General features: G+C 36.9%; 2 protein-coding genes across 9 annotated transcripts in view; one reads left to right on the top strand and one right to left on the bottom strand.

The window, feature by feature from the left end:
* LOC103032093 (caskin-2) overlaps window positions 1-1,305 on the top strand; it is an 85,929-nt gene extending 84,624 nt beyond the window's left edge. For all 7 annotated transcript variants that reach the window (XM_049468027.1, XM_049468026.1, XM_022666219.2 and 4 more), the window contains one exon: window positions 118-1,305. In XM_049468027.1, coding sequence (XP_049323984.1) covers window positions 118-214 — 97 coding nt within the window. In that variant the 3' untranslated portion in view covers window positions 215-1,305. The remainder of the gene's footprint in view (window positions 1-117) is intronic.
* Window positions 1,306-4,071: 2,766 nt separating this feature from the next.
* The window catches only part of slc9a3r1b (SLC9A3 regulator 1b), a 33,111-nt gene continuing 10,969 nt past the window's right edge, over window positions 4,072-26,213 (bottom strand). Inside the window, exons 2-6 of one of the 2 annotated variants that reach the window (XM_022666203.2) lie at window positions 17,492-17,662; window positions 11,587-11,740; window positions 9,963-10,006; window positions 7,071-7,199; window positions 4,072-6,051 (exon numbers count right to left, since the gene is read on the bottom strand). In XM_022666203.2, coding sequence (XP_022521924.2) covers window positions 5,905-6,051; window positions 7,071-7,199; window positions 9,963-10,006; window positions 11,587-11,740; window positions 17,492-17,662 — 645 coding nt within the window. In that variant the 3' untranslated portion in view covers window positions 4,072-5,904. The remainder of the gene's footprint in view (window positions 6,052-7,070; window positions 7,200-9,962; window positions 10,007-11,586; window positions 11,741-17,491; window positions 17,663-26,213) is intronic. The other variant, XM_022666204.2, reaches the window with a different exon arrangement.

The raw sequence follows: 26,213 nt of genomic DNA, 5'->3' as shown, positions 1-26,213 counted from the left end.
ATGAGTTCATATTTACAGTGACTGAATCTAAATGCCTGAACTGTAGTGTAACCAGAACACATCGCTCTTGTGAAGAATGCTCACCAGTTTACTGATGATGTCTGTGCTGTGTTACAGAGAGTGCCACACAGCGAAGTCTGCAGGGAACATTCTGGACGACATTGGGAACATGTTTGATGATCTGGCGGATCAGCTGGACGCTATGCTGGACTGAGCTGAACTGAGCTGGACTCTGCTTCCTCAGATCACTGTGTAGAACAGATTCCCCACTGGAGGCAGAAAAAGAGACAAACAGACAGCTATACAGAAGCACTCAGGCTGCTCAGTGAGATCACAGATGGAGAAATTTTTCCTTTCCATACTCTGTTCTCTGAACTCATGATGGATCAGTTTTGTCACATTTAGAAGGATCATTCATGCTCTAAACCCAGAAGCACTTAATCCAGCTGTCCAGTCATTTGAGCAAAGCCTTCTGCTGCTAACTTTGAACTTTCTGCCTCTCCTGCCTCTCAGAGCTGATCTTCATACTGTACTCAACCTGCTCAAACTCTAGCTATTCCAGCTGTTTCACTTTCTGATCTAACAGCATTTACACATGTTAATGTTCTCTCCTGAGCTTACCCTTCACTATACCTTTATATGCAAGCGTAACTGATGGCCAACAAAACCCTTTCAGAACAACTACAGGTAGTAATTTAAAAAAGTGCCCCCAGATAAAGAGGAGCACTCTGTCAGAATCATTCCTCTCACAGTAACCAACATGTGTAACATATATCTCTGTTCCTGAGCATTTCACTTTTAAAATGATTTCTAACCAGTTTTATATCAAGTTCCATTTTAATAGAACTGCCTCGATGCCAGTAAGATGTTTGAACATGAACTACATTCTGTGTTGAAGAGACCCTAGTCTTCAGTAGGGAACACATCATCCACTAATGAACTCTTAGTGACGCTCAGTACACTGCCAGTGTGATGTACAGAGGATGATGGACAGAATACTGATATTCACTATTTTTGGATTGATTTCCATAAATACTCAATTTTAGTAAAATATAGTATTTAAAATGTCAAAAATATGTATTTTGTACACTAAAGGTATATTTGACCTATATTTGAGATCTACCAAAGTATATGTATATTTTTCTTGAACCTGTCGATTTGTCTCTCATGCAGCTAAACTAACGAGGGTTTATTGTTAACACTATTACAGATTTCTTATTACTGTTCATGTTATTTTTATGTTGTTATTTTGTTGTTATCATTTCTGGATTCCATGCTATTAAAACAGCTCTATGATTATTGTTAGCTGTGTTTTGGATGTCTTCATTTTAAATACTCTTGATTGTATGATACAGTTAAAAAAATATATTTCCCCCTACAGATTTTTTTTTTGTCATACTAATATTTTTCAGATGATCAAACAAACTTTAATATCAGACAAAGATAACCTAAATAAATATAAAAAAACACTTTTTAAAGAATTATTTTATTTTAGAGTCCTAATCAATCTTTATTGATAACTGGCAACGAGTCTTTCACATCTCTGTGGAGGAATTTTGGTCCACTCTTCTTTACCTAGGCCACTCCAAAACCTTCATTTAGTTTTTTTTTTTAATCATTCAGAGGTGGTTTTGTTTGTGTGCTTTGGGTCATTGTCCTGCTGCAGAACCCAAACACACCTGAGCTTGAGGTCACAAACAGATAGTTGGATATTTTCCTCTTCAGGATTGTCTGTTCAACAGCAGAATTCCTGCTTCTATCTATTACAGCATGTTGTCCAGACTCTGAAGCAGCAAAGCAGCCCCAGACCATCACACTACCACCATCATGTTTTACATTTAGTATGAATGTTCTTTTTCTGAAATTATGTTTTCATTTAACACCAGATGCAACGGGGGGACACACACCTTTTAAAAAGTCACACTTTTGTCACGTCAGTCCAAAGAATATTTACTCAAACTCCTGGGGATGTTTGTTGGTAATGTGAGATGGGCCATTGTGTTCTTTTTGGTCAGCAGAGTTTTTTATCTTAAAATTCTCCCATGGAGACCGTTTTCGACCAGTCTTTATCTTACTATTAAATTATTAACACTGACCTTAACTGAGGTAAATGAAACCTGCAGTTCTTTAAATGTTGTTCTGGGTTATTTTGTGACCTCCTGGATGAGATGTTCATGCCCTTTTGGAGTAATTTTGGTCGGCCAGTCACTCCTGGGAAGGTTCACCAGTGTTCCATGTTTTCTCTATTTGTGAATAATCGCTCTCACTGTGGTTCTCTGGAGTCCCAAAGCTTTAGACATGACTTTGTAACCTTTTTCAGACTAATCGGTGACTTTGTTTTCTCATGTGATTTTGAATGTCTTCAGATTCGGGGTATAATGTGTTGCTTTTTGAGATCTTTTATCTGCTTCATGTTGTCAGACAGGTTCTATTTAAGTGATTTTTTGAATCTACAGATCTGGTAGTAATGACGCCTGGTTGTGATTAGTAGTAAAATTGAACTCAGCTTTCCAAAAAGTGTGATTAATCACAGTTAATTTATAGGGGGCAAACACTTTTTTTTACACAGGGCTAGATTGGTTTGGATGTTTTTTTCCATTAATAAATAAAATCAATATTGATTTTTATATTTACTGTGTCAGAATGAAAAAATGCTAAAAAACAATAAATCTGTAGGGGGGCAAATACTTCTTTACGCCACTGTATATATTTGTAATACTTTATTTAATTAAATATATTTCATAGTTTAAATTATGCAATCGGAACTTACAACAAGTATATATTATACTGATCTTCCTTCTACTCCTCATAAAAAATATAGATATTATAACTCTTTATGTAATAGTGGTGTATGGAGCGTATTTTTTAAATATATACAGGGGTTGGACAATGAAACTGAAACACTTGGTTTTAGACCACAATAATTTTTTGTGGTGACGGACAGTTCTGGTGGATATCGTGGCTCTTGATAGCTGTCTTGGTCACAGATAGCTGTCTTTCTGTCTTGGTCACAGATGCACCAGCCAGACGTGCACCACTACTGCAAAAAATCCATAGGCAAAAACTAGACAAAATATTTGCAAATTAAGACAAATATATGTATATTAAGCAAGTCTGCCAATGGGGTAAGCAAAATTCTTAGTAAGATTTCTTACAAAAAAGCAATGGCAAAGTCTCAAAATGAGTGAAGTAACACCTAAATCAAGCAAAAAAAATCATTGTTTTTGGACTCAAGAATCAGAATAACTTGATTGCTGCTTGATTGTACTTATTTTGAGTTCAAATTACTTATAATAAGGTACAAAGTCTAAGTAAGAATGATTAAGATAATTATTACTAAAATAAGCAAAGTAATCTAACACTTACACCATGCTTAGTAAGACAAAAAGTCTTATCAGAGAAGAAAATAAGATTTATTGCATTAAATTCAGAAAATTTCACCTGCTAAGATTTAGTTTTTTTGCAGTGAACAATTTGTCCTCTTTTGAACTCTGGTATGTCACCCATTATGTTGTGTGCATTGCAATATTTTGAGCAAGAGCTTACTCTGCTAATTGAATCTTCACACTCTGCTCTTACTGGTGCAATAATGTGCAATTAATGAAGATTGGCCACCAGGCTGCTCCAATTTAACCATGAAACCTAAAATCCCACACTAAAATGACAGATGTTTCAGTTTCATTGTCCAAACCCTGTATGTATATATATATATATATATATATATATATATATATATATATATATATATATATATATATATATATATATATTTTATTTGTGTGGGTAGAAGTCTGCTTGTAAGAACAGTATAACACTGCATTACTCAAAATATTGTATTATTACTCTACAACAGCCTCCACGTGATTCTTTACCTTCCAACCACAGTGCGGGATCAGTACATATCTCTCAGCTTTATGAATTCATGTGTGCTGAGAGGGGAGCTTAAAGTGCAATCTGTATTTACTGCAGTGGAGTAAAAGGGACTTACACTCTCAACACCCACTCCAACACACACACACAAGCACAAAGCTGCTTTAAAAACAGTGGAATTGGAAGATCCAGACTCAGCAGTGATTGTTCTATAGCTTTATTATAGTACAGAAAAAAACAGCCCACATATAAATGTGTATTTAAAAGAGGAATTACATCAGATATGCAGCAGTGCTTTAAAGTGACTATTATACACTGCAGTTAAAATTAATCAATACTGAACTATAAAATATAACAGCTTTAAGACATCATGGTAATTAGAGCACAGTAATCTCTGTATTCTTTAAAACAAAGATATTGTTGGTGAAATGTTTCGATTTATAACGGTGATACTGCCATGGCACGACACCAGTAACACCTCAATGGCCTGCTATGGAAGTCAGAGTGGTCGGCAATCATTTATCTGTCATATGGTTCCCTTTTACACCTTCACAATACATGCAGCTATAAGACATCACTGCAGGGGTCGCCGGTTTTCAGCCGCAGATACGGACAAAGTCTAAAACATGGTTGCAGAATATTGTTATGCACATTTCTACATAAATAAAGTGGAGAACAGGTATCAAGCTCTCTGACCAGCAGGGCCATTGTGGATGTTTTGGACACAACAAAAACACAAAGACAAAGAAACACAGGAATAACCAAGCCTTCCCCGAAATACAAAACAAAACTGCATTACACAGGATTCAGTTATAATAGATTAGTGCTGCTAAGAGTTCTACACTGCTACTGATCATTTGTTAGTACTAACATATTAAAATATAATCTGTGTATATTTCATTTATACATGTGTGTGTGTGTGTCATGTCCATAAATATTTGAACAGTGTATTAACATAATTTTGGGTCAGTACACCACGCCACTGGATCTGAAATAAAGCAATCAAGGATTAAAGTGTAGATTTCCAGTTCCGTTTCAAACTATTTTAAATGTGAACTCAATTGACTGCTCGGCACCTCATTATTTCATGACAATTTACACAGATAAAAGATCTGGAGTTGATTTCAATATTTGTAGTCCAAACGGATGTAGATGAGAGAGATGGAGGCCAAAATCAAACAAACCTGTCTGAGCAGCGTCAGAAACTAGTTAAAAAAATGTACAAATTAGAAATAACAGTTAACCATGTAACATTAATAAATATCAAGATTCTGTAGACAGATGAAAGTGTAGAAGATAGCCTTAGTCTAGAAAAGGAAGCATTCTGGATGTTAAACATGGTGGAGGCAGTGTTTCCACTGCTGACAGAAGTAGCAGGATAAACTGAAACTTAATAATCTGATATTTTGTTCACATTCAGCAAATTTCTAATTCTGCAGAACTGAGAGATGCAGATGATACTTCACGGTATTTTTACCCAACTGAACATTTTTTACTTACTGAATACAAAACTTAAAAGAGGCAGATCCACAGATAAGCAGCAACTACACTAGCTGTGTAAAAAATAGCTGTTTTTCATAAACTGTAAATGCAATATTTCTGATTCTATTTTGATTGCTTTATATTAAATCCATTTCAGTGGTGTACAGAGGAAAAAAAAAGACAAAATAAAATTCACAGTCCATATACTTAAGGACCTGACTAAATACTATATACATATCACAATCACAGAAAAAAAAAACTTAAATGTCTTTTTTGCCATATGTCACTTTTTGGATTTTTATTTCTATTGGAAACTAGTCTTTATATTGAATTCTTCCACTGAAAGGTCTTATTTGTTCTGTAAAGTTGCTGAGACTTTTTTGTTTTCTGTGACTGAGATGATCCTTCATTTAATAACTAGAAAAGCTTTATTATTCTCTTCTTCAGATCGAGTTTAAAACAGGTCATATAAAAACAGGAGGACACAAAACCTCCTTCCTCTGCTTTGAGTGGTGAACACATTATCCAGGTAAACTCACAGGAAGAGAAGTTTTACATTTTACTGAAAAGTTCATGTTTCTTGTTCCAGTCCATGGCGGGAGCTCTCTTATTGGAGCGTTTCTGGTGAGCGCGCTCTTTCACCTGCTGCAGGGAAAGATTCAGGGCTGGAATGGCATCCATGATGGACGGCTCTACAGTCTGAAAGAGGAATAAAAAAAAGCATTTCAGTAATCCAGCTATAACCACTTATAGAATACTTATAGAAGATCTCCCAAAGATAAAAAAGAAGTTCTGGATTCAAAACTTCATAATTTTACACAAATTTTAGCAATATTTTCTTTAAGTGACGATCCCTGCTTTTGTCTTTGTGGAGATGACCAACCAATCCGACGTGTGATCCCGGGGTCGGCTCCAAGACCAATGATTTGTCGTCACGTCTCTAGAAAGCCTGGTATTATGGTGCGGGGAGTAAATTCATAATAAAGAATAGTCTTTCTGTTTCTCTGAATACTTTATTATCCTCTGTTCCTCAGTGGTCAGAACCCACAGGAACATCACAGAGCAGCTATTATTTGGGTGGTGTGTCGTTCTGTGCTACATAATGGTGGTGTGATAGTGTGAGTTGTGCTGGTATGAGTGGCTAAGTTTTTTGGACTGAATATACTGAGAATTGATTGTGGGCGGTGTCTTTTAATCACTAAAGAATTACTAGAGAGTGATCAATACAAACTGCAGCAAAAGATGAGCTTCTCTGTCTGACATTAATTTATCTACAAGGTGGAGCAGCTACAGGTAGGAGTGTTTAATAGAGTGGAGAACAGTGAGAGATTAAACACAGTGTTTAAAAACTCCAGCAGCACTGCTGTATCTGATCCACTCACTGTATCAGCCCAACACACACTAACACCTCATACACCACCACCATGCTAATCAGTGCTAATCACTGCAGAGCTGAGAATAATGACCCACTATTAAAATAATAATAGCTGCTGTGTGGTGGTTTTCTCTCCTGTGAGGTTCTGAGCACTGAAGAACAGGGTGAATAATAAAGTATGCAGGAAAGTACTACAATCTGTAATTACAGAACTAGGAGAGGGCTCCTGCATGCTCAGCAGGACTGAGAAGAACAGTAAGTATATAAACAGTAAGCTGGTCATAACATTATGACTGGACTGTGTGTAAACTTAAGCATATAAGTTGTGTATAATCAGACTTACTTCAAGCGGGGGGGTGTCTGTGGGTGGAATAGTGAGGGATGTGTTAGAGGAGGCATTTGAAGGTGATGGGCTGACTGACACCCTGGTCTCCTTCAGCTCAACCGCTCTGTCTATTTTTCCATTAACCTGCTAAAGCAGAAACCAAAATTATATTAAATTAAATATTTACACAGTCTTCTCTAGTTAAACCATCACAGTCCAGCAGGTGACAAAGCTTGTACATATTGTAACTACTTTTTTGTGATGTAGTCTACAGCTTGTCCACCAGGGGGCAGCACTCACTACACAATTCTAAATGAAGTGAAGTGTTAAGAGCAGTTAACAGAGTGATGCAGGCTGGCACGTGGTTTGACTGGTACTGTACTCTGTACTGTTATCAGTTCTAGACAAGACAATGACGTATGTATTATCTAGTCATCTTAAAGACTAATTAATATTAATTATCAACCGGGTCATTATAAATAAGGTCACAGATATGTTATAAATGTAAAAAAATGTTTAGTCTTACCATGTCTGTGTTTAAATACATTCAAATAAATTCAGCTCAAAATGTGAAACTTACAAATTAAGTATAAATTATATAGATGTATTAAACACAGAGTAATCTATTTTAAGTGTTTATTTATTTTATTGTTGATGATTTTGGCTTACAGCCAATGAAAACTCAAAAATCAGTGTTTTTGAAAATTAGTACATTATATAACAAAATTGGTACTTTTGGCAGTGTGGGCAGTGTGCCAAGTCCTGCTGGAAAATGAAATCCACATCTCCATAAAAGTTGTCAGCAGAGGGAAGCATGAAGTGCTGTAAGATTTTCTGTGAAAACAAAACTGCACTGACTTTAGACTTAATAAAACACAGTGGACCAACACCATCACTGATCATCAGTAAATTTTACATTTCAATTAAAAAGATTTGAGTCCAGAATCTGGAGGAAGAGTGCAGAGACACACAGTTCAAGCTGCTCGAGGTCTAGTGTGAAGTTTCTACAATCAGTGATGGTTTAGAGAGTCATGTCATCTGCTGGTGTTGGTCCACTGTGTTTTATTATCAAGTCTAAAGTCAGTGCAGTTTTGTTTTCCCACAAAATCTTACAGCACTTCATGCTTCCCTCTGCTGACAACTTTTATAGAGATGCGGGTTTTATTTTCCAGCAGGACTTGGCACACTGCCCACACTGCCAAAAGTATCAAGATGACTGCCTGTAAGCTATAATCACCAACAATAAAATAAATAAACGCTTAAAATAGATTACTCTGTGTGGAAAACATCTATATAATATATGAGTTTCACATTTTGAACTAAATTGTTGAAATAATGTTTCAACAATTTTTCAATCATATTTAAATTTTCTGAGATGTACTAGTACAATAGTAATACTATAGATCACTGCTATTTTAGCAGCTTTTCTGTATCAGCATAAAAGTTTCAGATGATCTAAATCAATAACTGAGAAATGAAAACTTTTCCAGGCATTATTTCAGACTGTTAAAGTCATTTAAGTCAGTATGGCCATATTACTGGTGGGATTTTTACCAGAATCAATAAATTCATGGAGAATTAGTTTCAGACAATTTGATCAGTATTTTTCAGTATTTCAGTTCTGTTAAAGTACAGGGTGGACTGGTACTGGTAGAGCTGCTCTTTTGAAAGTGTGATTATACGAGATTATGATTAAACGTCTCAGACGGATTAAAAGCCACTACAAACAGCAGCAACTCTAAACTCTGTGAGAACTCTGTGAGTACTGACCCACTAATACAGCAAGAGTCATTATATCAGAATGATATCAGTACCTATTAACATTAACTATAAACAATAGAATGATCCAGGACTCTACTAAAGCACGATGAAAAGAATGAAAGATAAAGAGAAATCTTCATCATCATTGTGGCCTGTGTAAAGAGTATTTTACAGTAAGCACTGCGAAGGTTCAGACTGAGGGAATGACAATTGGTTTGATTTGACTTAATACAACAGTAAATTAGGCACAATCTCACATAATCTACAAAAACATGATATATTTTTTTGGCATGTGTTTGTTGGTACAGTGTGTTAAAGTGGCCCAGTACCACTGTAGTAGTGTAGATTTTATCAGAATACAGTCATATGAAAAAGTTTGGGCACCCCTATTAATCTTAATCATTTTTAGTTCTAAATATTTGGGTGTTTGCAACAGCCATTTCAGTTTGATATATCTAATAACTGATGGACACAGTAATATTTCAGGATTGAAATGAGGTTTATTGTACTAACAGAAAATGTGCAATATGCATTAAACCAAAATTTGACCGGTGCAAAAGTATGGGCACCCTTATCATTTTATTGATTTAAATACTCCTAACTACTTTTTACTGACTTATTGAAGCACACAATTGGTTTGGTAACCTCATTGAGCTTTGAACTTCATAGCCAGGTGTATCCAATCATGAGAAAAGGTATTTAAGGTGGCCAATTGCAAGTTGTTCTCCTATTTGAATCTCCTCTGAAGAGTGGCATCATGGGCTCATCAAAACAACTCTCAAATGATCTAAAAACAAAGATTGTTCAACATAGTTGTTCAGGGGAAGGATACAAAAAGTTCATCAGTTATTAGATATATCAAACTGAAATGGCTGTTGCAAACACCCAAATGTTTAGAACTAAAAATGATTAAGATTAATAGGGGTGCCCAAACTTTTTCATATGACTGTAGCTATACTCAACATCAAAACATTTAACAATTTAACACCTCAAGATCAAGACATCTTCTACTATCTGAACAGTTTTAAAGCTTTAGAAAAGACCCTTTAGATCTCTGCAGGAAGCTATTCTTTTATTTACTTAAATGACCTTATTCTGCTAACTTTTAAATTCCAGTGACATTTTCCAGTTCCATTCCAGACAGCTTACCTCTTCCTCTCTGTTCCCATTCACAAATGGCTCAGGCAAGAGTCCTGAAAGCAGCAAGAGAAATCATTAATCAGTTAGCAGCTCCAGAGTAACACTGTTTTCATTATAGAATCTTCCTCACAGTCAGTCTTTTGTACTAAAACTGAAAAAAGTGAGGCTCTCTTTATGAGTAGAAGCATGAACAGCACCTGATTAAGAGAGGGGCATCTCAGATTACATCTCAGATAGCACCTCCACCATCACAAACCACACATTTACCCACGCTTTACCCACAGAACATGTACAGAGCCAAATTACAACTTTTTTAGATTGTCTTCCGGATACTAGAGGGCGCTCCAGAGTGAGTCTAAAATTAACTGGAACATTTATAATCATTTTTACTATATATATATATATTTTTACAAATTTCTTCAACATCGACTGTTTCAGTACTGCAAACCTATTTAAAAAAAAGCTTTTCAACAATCAGTTCAGTTATAAACCTTTTAAACATGCTCTGGCTGTAACTTAAGCATCAGCTCACCAACCAGTCTTCTTACAGTAGCCTAAAACCCTGTTTGCTGTAGAAAAACGGAAATATACAGGGAAGCTTTCTTAGCTTTTTTTTTTTTAGCAAAATTGAGTTTTTAGCCATTTAGCTTCATTCATCCCCATTCACTTTGAAATCATTTGTAAACTTCCTGTAGAAGTTTGTTGCCATGACAGTTATTATATTGTAAATTCACAATTTAATGATGCACTTGAAAGACTGTCATTTTGAATTATTGAATTATGAGTCATAAAACAATTTCTCATTAGGCCTAAAAATGCTTTTTTCAAATGTTCAGAAAAGCTTGTCCAACGTCACAATAACAGCTACAGGAAATTATCACCCCAACAAAATAAACCTGCACAGTGCAGCTCTATATGTGATGAGAGAGGGTCATCCCTGCTTCAGGATCACATCCTAAATGAAGCTGATTTATTCTACTGAGAAGTTATTGTTCTTTGGAAGCTCTCAGTGACGCAGCAGGGAGGGTGTGGTTAAACACACACTCGCACTTTAACTAAAGACTGATAGGAGACGCCTCAAAGTTAAACACAAAGTGCATGTGCAGCAGTACCCAAACAGACCCTGAGCCCTCATTAGTATTCACACACAGAGAGTCTCTGCCTCACAAACTGTTCACACTGATCCCACAGCATTCACATTCCCAATACAGGCTGTAGACTGAATGTTAGGAGTGTAAATACTGGCTGCTTTGGAATCTGGAAATTATATTTATATGTGATTTTGCTGACGGCAGGAGTGCAACCATAAAGTAAATAAAGTGAGTTCATCCTCTCTGACTAATCTGGTAGCTCCAAGTCTCTCACAGAGAGAGAGAGAGAGAGAGAGAGAGAGAGAGGGAGAGAGAGAGTTGCCATGGCATCTGTGAACACATTAAACTTTCCAAAATCAACCGGGCCTGACAAACTATTGTCAACATACAGAGTCAGAGTCAAGTGGTGAGCACTGCTAGTGCACAAATACGTTTATTTAATTAAGACTCTGAATTCAGTTATTGTGGCTCAGAGACTCTTAATAAGAATCTAGGATTGGTTAGTGATCTGGATGGTGTTAGTGTGAGCGCTGTGTAAGTACCTGAGATGTGTTCTGGTGACGGAGTAACTCTGCACTTTTTAAAGAACTCATCTGCGTCTGGATCCACAACCAGCAGCGTTGTCTTATCACCTCCTGCTCTAATGGCAGCCACCACCTCCGAGTGCGTCTTTCCCTCCACTGACACGCCATTTACCTGCAGACAGACAGAAAGACACTGAAATGTCTGTGCATTTGTATTGGAATACTCACAGCAAGTGTGAAAAAACTACCGAAATAAGATATTTTTGGAGTTTCTTTATATTTTTTTATTTCAGATTGTTCCCCATTTTTCTCTCAATTTGGCTATCCAATTGTCCTACCCCTGTGTCCTCTAGGAGGATGTGGACGAGCACACGCCGCCTCAGATACATGTGAAGTCAGTCACCCCTTTTTTCGAGCTGCTGCTGAGGCAGCATTGCCAAGCAGCATCACAGCGCGCTCAGAGGAAAGCACAGCGGCTAGGCTCTGATACATCAGCTCACAGATGCCTCGTGCTGCCCGGCACCACCTTCAAGCGTGATAGGGAGAGCTCCCTGTGCTCCCTGTGAGCGCTGGCAGCTAATGGCAAAGCTGCATGAGCGGGGTTCGAATCTGCGACCGCCTGCTCATAGTGGCAGCGCTTTAGACCGCTGGACCACTCAGTGCCCATTTTTGGAGTTTCTAAACTGAAAAAAAAAACACTTTCCATAGTTCAATCAGATTGAGATATATGAGATTATCAAGCAATTTAACATTTAAGATTATTCTATTTATTAACTATATTCAGAGGTAGCAGGGGAAACCCCACACTTAAGTAAAAGAAAAATATGCACTTGTCATACAAATCATACAGTTTTCAGTCTGTATTTTAGCTAATGTAATCCAACATACTTAAAACACAAAATTTGGCCATTTTTGGTTGATTATGAAAGGTAAATGTGGTATACATTTTCAGCTCTGATATCCTGAACATGTAATTAATACCAGAACTGGGTTCCCGTGGTCCTTTGTTTTACTTAGGAATTTACTATTTAATTATTGTTTTTTATTCTATTTCTCATTTTAAAAAACATTAGAAATTAACAACCCCTTCTCTCTATGTTTTTAGGCTCAAAGTAGCCTTCACTAGTTACACACAGTATGTTTGACTGCATTAATTATAACAGTGGTAAAAACAGAATATTAAAATTATTGGCAAGGAAGGCTTTTATAACTTTTTTAAAGGGCTAAAATTAAGCAATACAATATTTCAGCCCCTGTGTTTTTACTATTACAAGTGCATATGTCTTTTTATCTTCCTAGAGACATCTTTAAAAGATATTAATAATAAAATAACTTCAGAGAGCTATGGGAAGGGTGTCACCTCTTGCCTTGTAACCTTTGAAAAGCTATTTCTGTGAGATTCATTTTATTCACAGCTTCATTGTTCCAGCGCTCAGAGCAGGCAACCTGTTTATCAGAGCAAGGATTCATTTTTCAAAATTATCAGTCGCCTTTCCTGCAGCTCCATCGAAGGAAATCCTGTGTCTCTTAATCAAATGCGCACGCGCACACACACACACACACACACACACGCACACACACACACACACACACACACACACACACACACACACAGAAACACACACACACACACACACACACACACACACACACACACACACACAGGAAAGAAAGACTGTTGGTGGAGACTTTCCCAGAACCTTGTGGGATTAATGTTACATAAGAACCTGAACTGAAAAGGTTGATGGACAACGTGACCGGACTATACTGAAGTAAATACAAAAGGCAGCTGAAGCGTTTGGATTAGTTAGACCAGTGAATGATATGACCACGCTTTAAAGGCAAGCAATTCTCACCACAACAGAGGACTGGTATGCATTAATACCCAAAAATATCACATGTTACAAGCTGAACATTCTGGATTTTGGGAGCACGGTGGTGTGTGTGTGTGTGTGTGTGTGAATGTGCAGGCTGTGGCTGTTCATCCAGCACAGGCACAGTGAGAGAACAATGTGTACTGGGAATACAATGGCTGCAAGTCCAACACAAAAAGGCCAGCACTCAGTGGGAGGTCCAGAGGCCCTGTGGAACAACAAATACTCCTCCATCTTTCCCTCGGCTCCTCACTCCTGCTTCTGATTAAAACAATTAATTACACTGTAAAATCCAACTGCGTTCCTCTGTGTGTTTACTTGTAATATTTATTGTAGAACTGCCTGGCCTCAGTGTTAAAGTTAGCATGTCCTTTGCTGCTGGCTTTGCGTGACTTTATATTTGCTGAATGCAGATTATGCCATGGATACTTGTTACTTACTTGTTTAGTTTAGCTTTTGGTAATTAATGTTTTTTCCTTTAGATAAGGCTGCAGATCCAGGGGTTCATGGACAGAGGGAATTGTGGGTAAACTGAGATGCTGGTGCTGTTGTTCTCCCACTGCACACGGTCACTCAGGTTTGTGGACGGTGGAGTGGGTGGATGCTGGTGTTTCAGGGAGCCTCCATGTCTATGTTACCTTCTGGCTTTTTCCCTTTAGTTAGACTGTTTTATTCAGTTCTGCTGGAGTCATTAGTCACACTTTGATAATGTTTTATATTATCTGTTCTCCTTAAATCCAGTCAAAACTAATTCCATCTCTCTGCCTTCATCCGAGTTACTAACTGCCCACCTGTCTGATCCGATACAGAGGGATGTCCTCAGGATCTCATGTCCCCTGTCCAGCCAGACTGACGAAGGCTTCACACCTACAAAGAATTACAAAGTCTAGGACTGGATACTGAGTTTAAAGTCCCTATATGATTAATATCAAAGTTAATGGTAACTATTTTTATTTATTACTCTGTTCCCTGTTATTTAAGCTCTAATGATTTACACGAGGAAAAATATTTGATGCCCTAATGATTTTGTAAGTTTACCCCCTTTACATGAACAGACTATATTTTATATGGATAATTTTAGCACAGAGTCACGGAATATCAATAAAATTATTTAGAAAAAGAAAACATTTAGTAAAGGTTAGAAATCAATTTGCATTGGATTAAAAAAAAAACGCATTTGACCCCCTGCCAACCAGCAAAAATTCTGACCACCACAGAGCAGTTATGTGCCCATGATGCACACAAACTAATCCTGTTCCTTTAAGAAAGTATTCTGTAAAGGACAACAGGGAAAAAACATGCACAAAGTTGGAATGGGCTATAAGACCATTATCAAAAAGATTGTAGAGTAAGAGCACTGTTGCTACAATAATTCGAACATTGAAGAAATACAAGAGAATAGTAAATTGCTCTTGCTCTGAAACTCCATGCAAGATCTCATTTTGTGGGGTAAGAATTATTATCCAGGAAGGAGGGATGAGCTTGTTAATGATCTCAAGGGAGCTGGAGGCATAGACACTATGACAACCACCAACACACTTTGCTGTAATGGACTTAGACCCTGCAGTGACCGTAGAAAATCTGTGTAGGGATGAAGGCCTCAAATTTTGAGTTACCAAGAGACATCTTTTAAAACTTCAGGATTTGGAGATTTACTGCAAAAAGAAGTGGGCGAAAACTGGTAACCAAATACAAGAAACATCTAACCTCTGTGCTTTCAAACAAGGGTTTCCCCACCAAATACTATGTCATGTTTTGCTTGAGCATTTAATATTTATTTTATTACTTACTAATAAAATAATAAGATTTTGCTGATATTCTGTTTCTCTCTGTTAAAATAAACCTACCATACCCATAACATATCAACAGTGAGAAAAACAATTATTTGATCCCCTGCTAAAGTTTAACCTCTTACAAACCTTATTACAGTCTGTAAATAGAGGTTAAAATTCAGCAGGGTATGAAATAATTATGCCAAACTAAACAATAGAAAGGGACAACGTTTCAACAACCATCTGTTCAGTTAGTATCTAGCAGAGGATTACTGTGGATTTGTGGGACTGGTAGACAGACTGTGCCACAGTAGACAAAAATTCTGTTGTTTTTAAATGTGAGATGATGCCCACAGGAATGTGTCCAGGTGGGACTGGAAATATCAGACCAATGCTAAGCTCAGTAAAAAACAGTAGGCCTGCAATATTCTCAGGGGAAGAGCATGAAAAACACAAACTAATGGAATGTATGTGTCTGTCATTCCATCCTGCACTTTAAAGCTACAGCTACGTAGCCAACCCTCAGAGCACTGATCTCTCTACACAATGCTGCATTGGTAACCAGAGGAAAAAGGTCAGATGGGATCGGTATTGGGTCCGATATTGATAGAATTATTGTATTGTGTCATTGGAGCAAATACAGTTAATCAACTTCAGTTAATCTGAATCAACTGATCCAGATTCCTGTCCACAGTATTCACTGGACAATCAACACACCATAACCTTAACAGCATCTTACACCCTCAGCAGCTTTTAATCAGCACCTGCCGAAGTTTTATGTGAAGGTAATTCATGCTAGCAATTAATAATAATAATTCAAAATTTTTACAGCCTGCTGGTGCATTTACAGTCTAAATATAATGTTATAATAATTGCTCTGGAATGTGTTAAGAGTTTGTGTATTTCTGTAAATGTTTTTGCTCTTTTATTTAGACCTACTGAAGTCTGTTTCAGCACTAGTACATGACCCTAACACCAAAAATAATACATATAACAATAAACATCAAAACAATATATATATATTTTTAAAATAGCTCTTGTATCGTGATTTATTATATGGAGATTTTAACCTCACAAATCTCTAGTCAGTGCTCCCTGATTTCCACCAGCATGTTGACTTGGCAAGTCTATGGGGTTAACGTGCTGGATCTTGTTTACACAAACATTCAGGATATGTCCAGGGCCAAGTCCAGCCTCCACATATACTCAGAACACTTCTTATTCCAATATATACCAAACTACTCATCAGACGTGCCAAGTCAGATCTGAAGGAACAGGACTGATTCAGATACAATGTTCAGAGGAACTAGTGATTCTGCTGACTCCATCAACCTGAAGAATCATACAGAATCAGTGATTGGCTACATTAGCAAGTGCATTGATGATGTTTTTGTGTCCAGGTTTATCACAGCTCAACCAGAATCCATGGATGACTGCAGAGGTGCTCATACTGTTAAGAACTAGTGAATGAGGCAGGCCTCAGGACAGCTAGAGCCAAGCCTTCACGGACCATCAAAGAAGGAAAGTACACCTACACACCTACACAAATAACCCTCGGCCAATTTCATCCAGGCCATCGCCATTTACAAAACCCCCACACCTCAGACACCCCCCAACTGGGTCCAAACATTCTGTGTCATTTAACACATCTAAACTCGCCCCCAAAGTAACTTACTAAAGTTACTGCTTCATTACTCCACATGGTGGCGCTAATCATATGAATAGTGTAAATCTAGGTTGTCGAATTCTGTGAAAGTGACACCTATAAATCTAATTTAATCCAATAAAATTGTATTAAAATAAAAAGTACAGATGCTGTGAAGTGTGGTAGAGAATTGTCTTGTAATATTTTGAGTATTGAGTACTTAAATCACCATCTGGTTTTGAAATTGTATCATTTCTGACTGTAAAAATCTACAGCAAAACACAACTGAAAAGATCATTTGGATTTCTCGACCCACAGACTGTCAAATAACAGTCAACAACACTGTAGATGACCACACATATGCCTGATGTACATTTATTGTGATGCTTCTGGCAGAAAGTATCATTTATGTTTGAACATTTACACTTTATGCAGTCTGCATTGTGTTTGGTCTGTGTTATTTCTATTCTTAAACTGGATTGGAATTAGTATTGGAAACAAATAAGAAAAAGACATGTTATGACTGTACACAGATCAAAATACAACCAATAAAAATGTAGACAAAATAACTAATAATACAAAATAACTAATAATAAACCAGACCAGAAGAGAGTGTGTGAAAGTGTGTGTACCTGGATTATGCGGTCTTTGGGAAACAGGCCCGCCTTTTCAGCTGGTGAGTCGTCGTCCACAGCTCTGATGTACTGGCCTGGTCGGGTCTTCTCGCTGTGCAGGTTGAAGCCATAGCCATTGGAGCCTTTCTGTATCACACACAGCCGCGGCCTCAGCTCGTCCTTATAGTCCTGTTCAGGAAAAGATAAAAGCCTTTAACCATTAGATGTACTGGAAGCCACCCATAATTTATTACCAGCAGTGCTGAACAAAAGTGTTAAATATCAAGGGTCAGCATTTGCAGGATACTGGAAATTCCAATCAGAACATGTATTTTGATACTTAGTGCATTTTAATTAATCTCCAATAAGTTTGAAAGCGCATCCAACAACAGATTTTACACAAGCAACAGAGCTTTACTAAAAATCAGGCTCAGAACTTCTGAATTAATACTATATAATGAAATTTTAAATCTACTGGACCCAGAGATGGACAGTATTGCTGCTAAAGAAAAATCATTCTAGTAAATAATAAATAACTGAAAATGCGTGTGAGTTTTGTGAGCATGTTACACACATACTTAACTGAAATAAGTTTATGAGACCGAATTGTGAATAGGGGATCATGGAAGCATCAGTGGAGGGAATGAAAAAAATAAGGAATAGAAGAATTAGTATTTTTTGCTCCAGGGCTCCCCATACAGCTTAAAAGTGTAATTCATTTTTACACCACTATCACTCTTTTACAGCTGTACATATGCATTTTGACAAGCTAAGAGACACAGAACCAGCATTGAAAGTGAAAGAACTAACAAGGCAGTGTAATATTACAGGATTCAAAACAAATTACTAGGGTTATGATGCATTACATAATTCTCACGAGAGGACTTGTGTACACTCCAGCAAAGTTACACAGTGCAATAGCTGGCACTTTTATTTTATTTAAAACTTACTGCATAATGTTGCTTTAACTAATGATGTCCATGAACTGCATCACAGCAAAGAACAGTGTTTTACATGGATATAGGCTATTCTATATATATTTTTAAAATATGCTATATTTTATATACAGTACCAGAATATGTTAAATAATAGATTATGGATAGTGTAGTCACTATTCAGCTTTTACTATTTTAAGAACTTTGCCCAACTCTGAGAAAATCTAGCATATTGAAACAAGGATGAGGATGCTAAAAGACACAGAAACAAAAGTGCCGCAAGTCAGTGTCAGGGACATTTCCTGCCTTTACTGTGCTCCTAATGACCTGAGACCGTGCACAGGATGAGGTCACCTGACTACCCACCCCTCACTATTCTCAGATGGTATGTGGCATGTTTGTTATCCAGGAAAAAAACTCCCTTCCTCCCTGTTTAGCCAGCACAAACTGTGTCTTTTTTTAGAGAGCTGCTTTCTGAAGGTAGCTCAGACAGTTAATCTGGCCTCGGCCTAGAGAGCTAAGTTTAGCACAATAAACACTTACAATATTCTGCGTGTTGTTTGGGGAGCTGAGCCATTCTCAACTGTTTAAGTGTAATTGTTAAAAGAACATACAGACCTAAAAATACAAAAACAAACTGATGAAAATGCCTGCACACTTCCGCCCTCAGTGTGGAAATTATGACTACTAACAGGTTTACTAATGATGTTAGCACACTGTGGCCCTCGCCAACACTGCTCATGACCTGAAATGTAAATTGTATAGTGGTAGTGTCCAGACAGGGATTAGGCCTATTCTAGAACTGCGCAGCATTTTCCCCATTGACTAGGTTTAATCCCTGTTGGGAAATTGACACTTAATGTATAGGCCTATGATTTATGAAGAAAATAACTGGGACTTTGATTATGGTAACATTTAGTGTAATAAGAAAACATTTTTTAAACCCTAGAAAGACATCTTGAGAGCAGACATGTTTACTATAAACATAAACATCATATCATTAAAAATATCATTAATGCCTGGCCAACACTACAGGATTTGTAACATTTTAATTGGCCTGTTGCATTTCTAAATGCACTTTAATATATGAGGTGTTTTGGCCTGTATTTGCCACAGATCTTCTGGGAAGATCATTATTTATGATCATCTGGAGAGTTTTTGTAACTGTAAGGTCAAATTCGCTTCAAAATCTGTCTGATTATCTTGTATTGTAGACTAGGCGTTGCTGAATTCTGTATTTTAAAATATTCCGGTAAAGCACATCTCTAATCATGGCTAAAAATGTTCCCCTGTTGGATCATTTTAAAGCTTCCACCATTCACACACATTTGGAGACGTCAGGCTCCCCTACCTTTCCTTTCTATCCTCTAAACCAGCCACGCCCAGTCATAGTTTCCTGCTGACCCCACCTGTTTCCTCCCTCACAGGAACAGCACGCCCACACTGGACCACGGCCATGAGGAAAGCAGGCCCCATCCCATCAGGATCTACAACAGCACCACACCCATCAAGCAGAACGCAAGACATCACAAGTCCCCAAAGAAGACGCACACCAGCCATGACGACATTATCCTAACTCTCTAGCTCTACACCCCAACCAGACCCACGTACTAACCAAAGCCCAGAGGAGTGAAGCCCACATCCTGAAGGCAAGACTCTAAAGCAGCGACCAAACATAGTAGCTATAATTAAACACAACTTCCCCTACAGCTGAGATCTCCTAACACACATTCTCTCTAACAAAAACGATGTGAACACTTGTGTACAAGCTTTATATCATAGTTACTACATTACTATAGTGAGTCTAACACTGCCTGAAAGTGGATCGATGTGAAGTTTACACTAAAATTTAAATGGTCTTTAAAATTTTATACAAAACAGGAATGTAGAAAGTTTTTTATACCTGAAAATCTTATTTCACAAAATAACATCAGAGGAAAATAACTGTTAAGAGCTATTTTTTGAGAATAGAAATATTAAAAGAAACTAAATTACAAGGAAATATATAAAATAAAAGAAAAATAAGTCAAACAGGACATTTAACTAGCATAAGGTAGCATCTTGCAAATTCCATTACAACAGGGATGTACCAAATATTTGGCAACTGAAATTATTTGGCTGAAAATAGCAAAAAAAAAACTTTTCAGTCTTTGGCCGAGGTCTTTTACATTTGACAACTCTGAAATATGCATTGTTCACAGAAAAAATGTTCTTTGGAAAACATTATTAATGTGATTGCTCAATACAGAGAAAATAAGGAACTATGATATACAGCACCACAGACAGTACATAATAAACATCCACCAGTTATTATGCTGTAAAAATCTGTTGTGACAATTGTTCCTTAATCAAATCTGGCCCAGCAGTACTTCAGGCAGATACATCACGGCTGGAATAACAGAGGACACGTTGTACGAGGAGTGTGGAGGAATCTTGTAGATGGCAAAGAATGTGTGGAATCTGCAGCACACTCACAGAGCCATTCCATCTCCTGAGGAAGAGCAGGACTTTTCACTCCTACAGCACATCCTGTGTACACAACCCCAGCTCTGACCTCAGATCAGCTCAGCTCGTTCTGAGAGTACATCACTAATCAGTGCCCAATCCAGATGCAGTGATGTTCCTTTGGTGCTTGATATGAATAATCAAACTTATGATATTTTTATCAGCACTAAAACTCAGTAACTAATTTAACATAGTATGTGTTAATATAATAATTCACAAAGCCTCTAAAGCTTTATTTAAACAGGGCTTTACCAATATGATTGTCAGTAGTCAATATATTTTTTCTAATCCTGTTATAAAATAATATTCTTATGCTAATTTGCTAAAATCTTGACATGATGCTGTTTGGTAATGAAAAACCCAACCCAACCCAACTACAGATAGTTTCAAAAGATAAAAATCTTGAATTTCTTGGATTTGCATATAGGCTAAGTGGTGTAGAAGCATCATGATTTAAATAGTGCTTTCAATTTAATCTAGAAACTTATTTTGCATTCATCTTGTTTTAACGCAAAGGTTAAACACACACACTGACGCAGCTTCTGCTTCTCTCCTAAAGCTTACAAAACTCTATGGTTAAATTAAACTCTAATTTAAAAAGCCTTACAACTACCCAGAAACATGGTATTAAAGTAAAAAATGACTTTAGTCTACAAGGCCTAAACCACACAACACTATTATTTTAGTCCCCTTCCCAATAATACAGTAACATATCAGCATTTTTTATCATATTTAATCATATAATTCTGTTTTTAATTACTTTTTAAGAGACTAACACCACTTATAAATATACTTTTGCATTTTGCAAATCTTATGTTCATTCTTAAGAAGAAAAACAGATGTAAATAATCATGTTTAACATAGAATATTGTTGTGAATATTCAGATTATTTTTAAAATCTACTGCCAACACTAGTTTTAAATTAATGCCAATACAATACATATTAACCGAATATTCAGCAACCAAAAAGTAAAAAAGCTTATATCAAACAATCATATTTTCTTTACAAAAAAAACCCCAAGAAAATACATTTATACACAAAATACAGTATTCAAGATTTTGCTTTAATTTTGTAGTGTTTGGTTTTGGATAAAACAAATTAATTAATTTATTGCATCCCTACTTTACACTACTGCAGTGTTTCCACTATCTTGCAAGTTTATACTAATGACAGCACACCTAATCCAACAAATCACCTGACTAAACTGACTGTGCAGTGATACTCCAGGACCAGGATTAAGAGCCACTGCACTATTTAATGCTACTGAATATTAACTGACTGAGCAAAGAACAGTTTTCAGTTATTCTTTCCATTACAATATAATAACATTTAAGTCTTTAATATTCTGCTACCTCTACGAGTTTGGTAGAAAACATTTTTAAGCTCTATACATGAGTAAAGAAGGTGTTCAAGTTAACTCAATCGGATTTGGCTGTTTATACTAATTAGCAGAGACATGTTAACTAGAGGTTAATGTGTCTTTTAATAGAATGCCCATCAGTTCTGTTATTCACTCTAACATGTGGACTGTTTTTTGGTGGAATATTTGAAAATCTTATTTTCAGTGAGGTTTTGATCATCCAATTATGCAACATCTATTTTTTGGTTGTGGTTTGGGTTCTGGTTTTACTACAAATTGTCACCTCAAACATTTAATAGAGGTGTATACTTAAAAAAACACAATATTATTACAGCACTGTATTAAAAAAGATAGTTGTGGTAAAGAAGTGGGGTTAACTTTACTATAAATTTTCACCCTATGGTTTGTTTTCTCAGTGTCATATGAAGGAGGTAATGATTTTTAAGTAGTTGATTCTTAATAAACATCATGTCTTGGAGAAACACCAGTACCTCTTTTCTTTAGAGAAAAGGAACTTAGCATCAAACCTTAAGTGTTTCCTAGTGTGAGAGAACAGAGAGACTGAACAATATCCACCCCATGCTCCTTCCTTCCTGCTGTAGCATAGTTCATTCTCTCTCTCACACACACACAAACTAGCTCCCAACTGAAAATAAAGAGAAATGTAGAAAGAGATTCTGTTCAAATACAAACTCTAAAGTGTGCTGAAATAACCCTCTTATAAACTTTTAAAACAATATAAACACAGCACATCACAAAAAAAAACTGTAGTACATGTTTTACTGGTGTAAAACCTCCCTGTGTTGCAAAATCACAGAGCTTTGTTTAGCTTTTATACCAGACAAAACTTGAACAAACTACCAGAAAACCTTCCATGAGCACCAAACACAGTGTTTAACAACAAGGTTAAACAGATTTCTTTCTTTACATGAGTCTAAAACTGAGCTCTAGAATCTGGACTCTCTGTTTCTGCTGTACTAACTATGTTTCTCTTTACTGAAGTCTTTTATTTTCAATTCCACTTTACACATGAAATCAGCAGTACAATTAAATCTGCATTGCCTTGAACTACATCTGCACATTCTATTCTTCCTGATACTGCTATTTGCGGAATGTGTAGGACAGACACAACTCAGTCAACTCATGGCAGAGCAGCTATTATCTGTCAGGTTGTTTCTGTACATGAACTGATATAAAATTACATTTTTGTTACACAGTAAAAAAGTGTAACAAACTCCAGGGTACCAGAGTTATTTCTTAATAATACACATATACAAAGTGTGTTCCATTAAAGGCAAGAGATAACCAAGAATGACCAAATTACGCTCAGCACTACAGTGAAGAAAAACCTTAGGTGTCCTTAAAAAAAACACAGCAGGGACCAAACCTGCTTTCATAAAGTTTTTTCCTTGTTGTTTGTCATGTAAACTGTAGTGTTTTGTAGGTTGTCCAGCACACAGAGGAAAGCTTAGAGATTCAGCTCTGATAAATCAGCTAACAAACTCCTGTGCTGATCAACATTATATTGGGAGTATATGGGGAGAGACATTTACCCACCCAGACAGAGAAAGGCTAATTGTGCTCTTAGAGGCTCTGGCTGATGATGGTGAGCCCCCTAAAACGCTGTATTTTAGTATAAATTAACTTTAAAGGACCAATGAGGATTATATTTTCAGTAGTAAATAATAAAATGATCAGGATGTATTATCAGATATTAAGAAAACATGTTGAGTAAAGCACTGGCAGCTCTTGTCAGCAGCACTATATCCAGTATGTTCCTATTTAGAGTGTGCAGTCCGTCACGGTATCTGTGTTTGTTTTGACCTCTGATTTCACCTGTTGCTCATTCCCCAACACTTATTCCACCCCCGAGGTTACCGATACACAATAGCGAGCAAGCAGTGCTGCAGCATGGAAGCTAGCTAGCAGGGCTGGATCAGTTAAACCTCAGCTGCTACACAGCCTAAAACAACTACCAGCAGCACCTGCCCAGTCTTCACTTGCTTTACTTGACAGCAGTAAGGGCACATCATAACTGAGATCTAGATCATAATGCAACAAGATAGAACAGTAGGCTACTTGAATACTTGGGGTGTCACGATTTCGATATTTCATCGAAATCAATCGAAATTATGTCAAAGAGCAGCCCTTTCTCCAGAGAATGTGGACATTCTCATCTTCTTGAAAAAAAAAACTTGTCATTCTCAGGGACCAAAAAGCCTTATTAAAGTCTTATTTTTCATGTTTAACTGTTATAGTAGGATAGTGTTCAGTTTGTTAAGGCTCTAATTGTTCTATTATTTTGTACATGACTGTTCCTGTATTTTTTTTTTTTATTGCTGTTTTAATAGTGCACATTGCTGCTATAAAAAAAAAACCAATAGATAGCATTACATATACATCTTAATAAATTATTTAAATTTAACCATTAGTGCCTAATGTGGATTATTACAGATCAATGGTATCACTTTGCATCACTTATGTCAAGCCCACTTTTTGAAATAAGATATTGTAAATTTGATGAATCAAACCAATGACTGACTAATCTAAAACTGGCATAGGTCTCTCTGCTGTAAAAAAAAGAATAAAGAAAATCGAGAATCGAATCGTGACCCTAAAATGGGAAACAAAATCGTTTTGAGGATTTAGAGAATCGTGACGCCCCTATTGAATATACAACCCCTGGCAAAAAGTATGGAATCACCAGTCTTGGATGAGCACTCCTTCAGACATTTCATTCTGTAAAACAAACTCTGATCAAAAACATGATACAATAATAAGGTCATTCCAAAGTGCAACTTGTTGGCTTTCAGGAACACTCAAAGAAATGAAGAAAAAACATTGTGGAAGTCAGTGAATGTTACTTTTATTGACCAACCACAGGGAAAAAAATATGGAATCACTCAATTCTGAGGAAAAAAGTATGGAATCACTCAAATTGAAGGTAGAAAATAAGGACACACCCAGTCAATTTCCTTTCCCTAAATGGACACCTGCCTCAGATTAGATCTGCTCGTTAGTCTGCAGTTAAAAACACCTGCAGTCATGACACCTTGGAGGGCTGCTGGACGAATTAGAGTTGCAAAAACCATGGCTCCAACAAGAGAAATGTCTCTTGAAACAAAAGAGAGGATTGTGAAACTTCTTCAAGAAGGTAACTCTTCACGCATGGTTGCTAAAGATGTGGGCTGTTCACAGTCAGCTGTATCCAAGATATGGACCAAATACAAACAGCATGGAATGGTTGTTAAAGCCAAGCGTACTGGTAGACCGAGAAAGACATCAAAGCGTCAAGACAAGCAACTTAAGGCCATTTGTCTTGAAAACCGAAAAAGTACAACTAAACAGATGAAGCATAAATGGGAAGAAGCTGGAGCCAATGTATGTGACCGAACCGTAAGAAATCGCCTAAAGGAAATGGGATTTCAATACAGGAAAGCTAAAAGAAAACCATCATTGACACCTAAACATAAAAGAACAAGACTGCAGTGGGCTAAGGAGAGGCAATCATGGACTGTGGATGACTGGATGAAAGTTATCTTCAGTGATGAGTCAAGAATCTGCATTGGACAAGGTGATGATGCTGGAACTTTTGTTTGGTGCCGTTCCAGTGAGATTTATGAAGAGGCCTGCCTGAGGAAAACAACCAAATTTCCACAGTCCTTGATGATATGGGGCTGCATGTCAGGCAAAGGCACTGGGGAGATGACTGTGGTTAATTCTTCTATCAATGCACAAGTTTACATTGACATTTTGGACAGTTTTCTCATCCCTTCAATTGAACAGATGTTTGGAGATAATGAAATAATTTTCCAAGATGACAATGCATCGTGCCATAGGGCAAAAACAGTGAAGGCATTCCTTGGAGAAAGACACATTCAGTCAATGTCATGGCCTGCAAATAGTCCAGATCTCAACCCAATTGAAAACCTGTGGTGG

The sequence above is a fragment of the Astyanax mexicanus genome, chromosome 19, assembly GCF_023375975.1.
Source record: "Astyanax mexicanus isolate ESR-SI-001 chromosome 19, AstMex3_surface, whole genome shotgun sequence".
Classification (NCBI taxonomy): domain Eukaryota; kingdom Metazoa; phylum Chordata; class Actinopteri; order Characiformes; family Acestrorhamphidae; genus Astyanax; species Astyanax mexicanus.
Note: the sequence above shows the minus strand (reverse complement) of the source record. Positions and strands in the feature narration are given on the sequence as shown.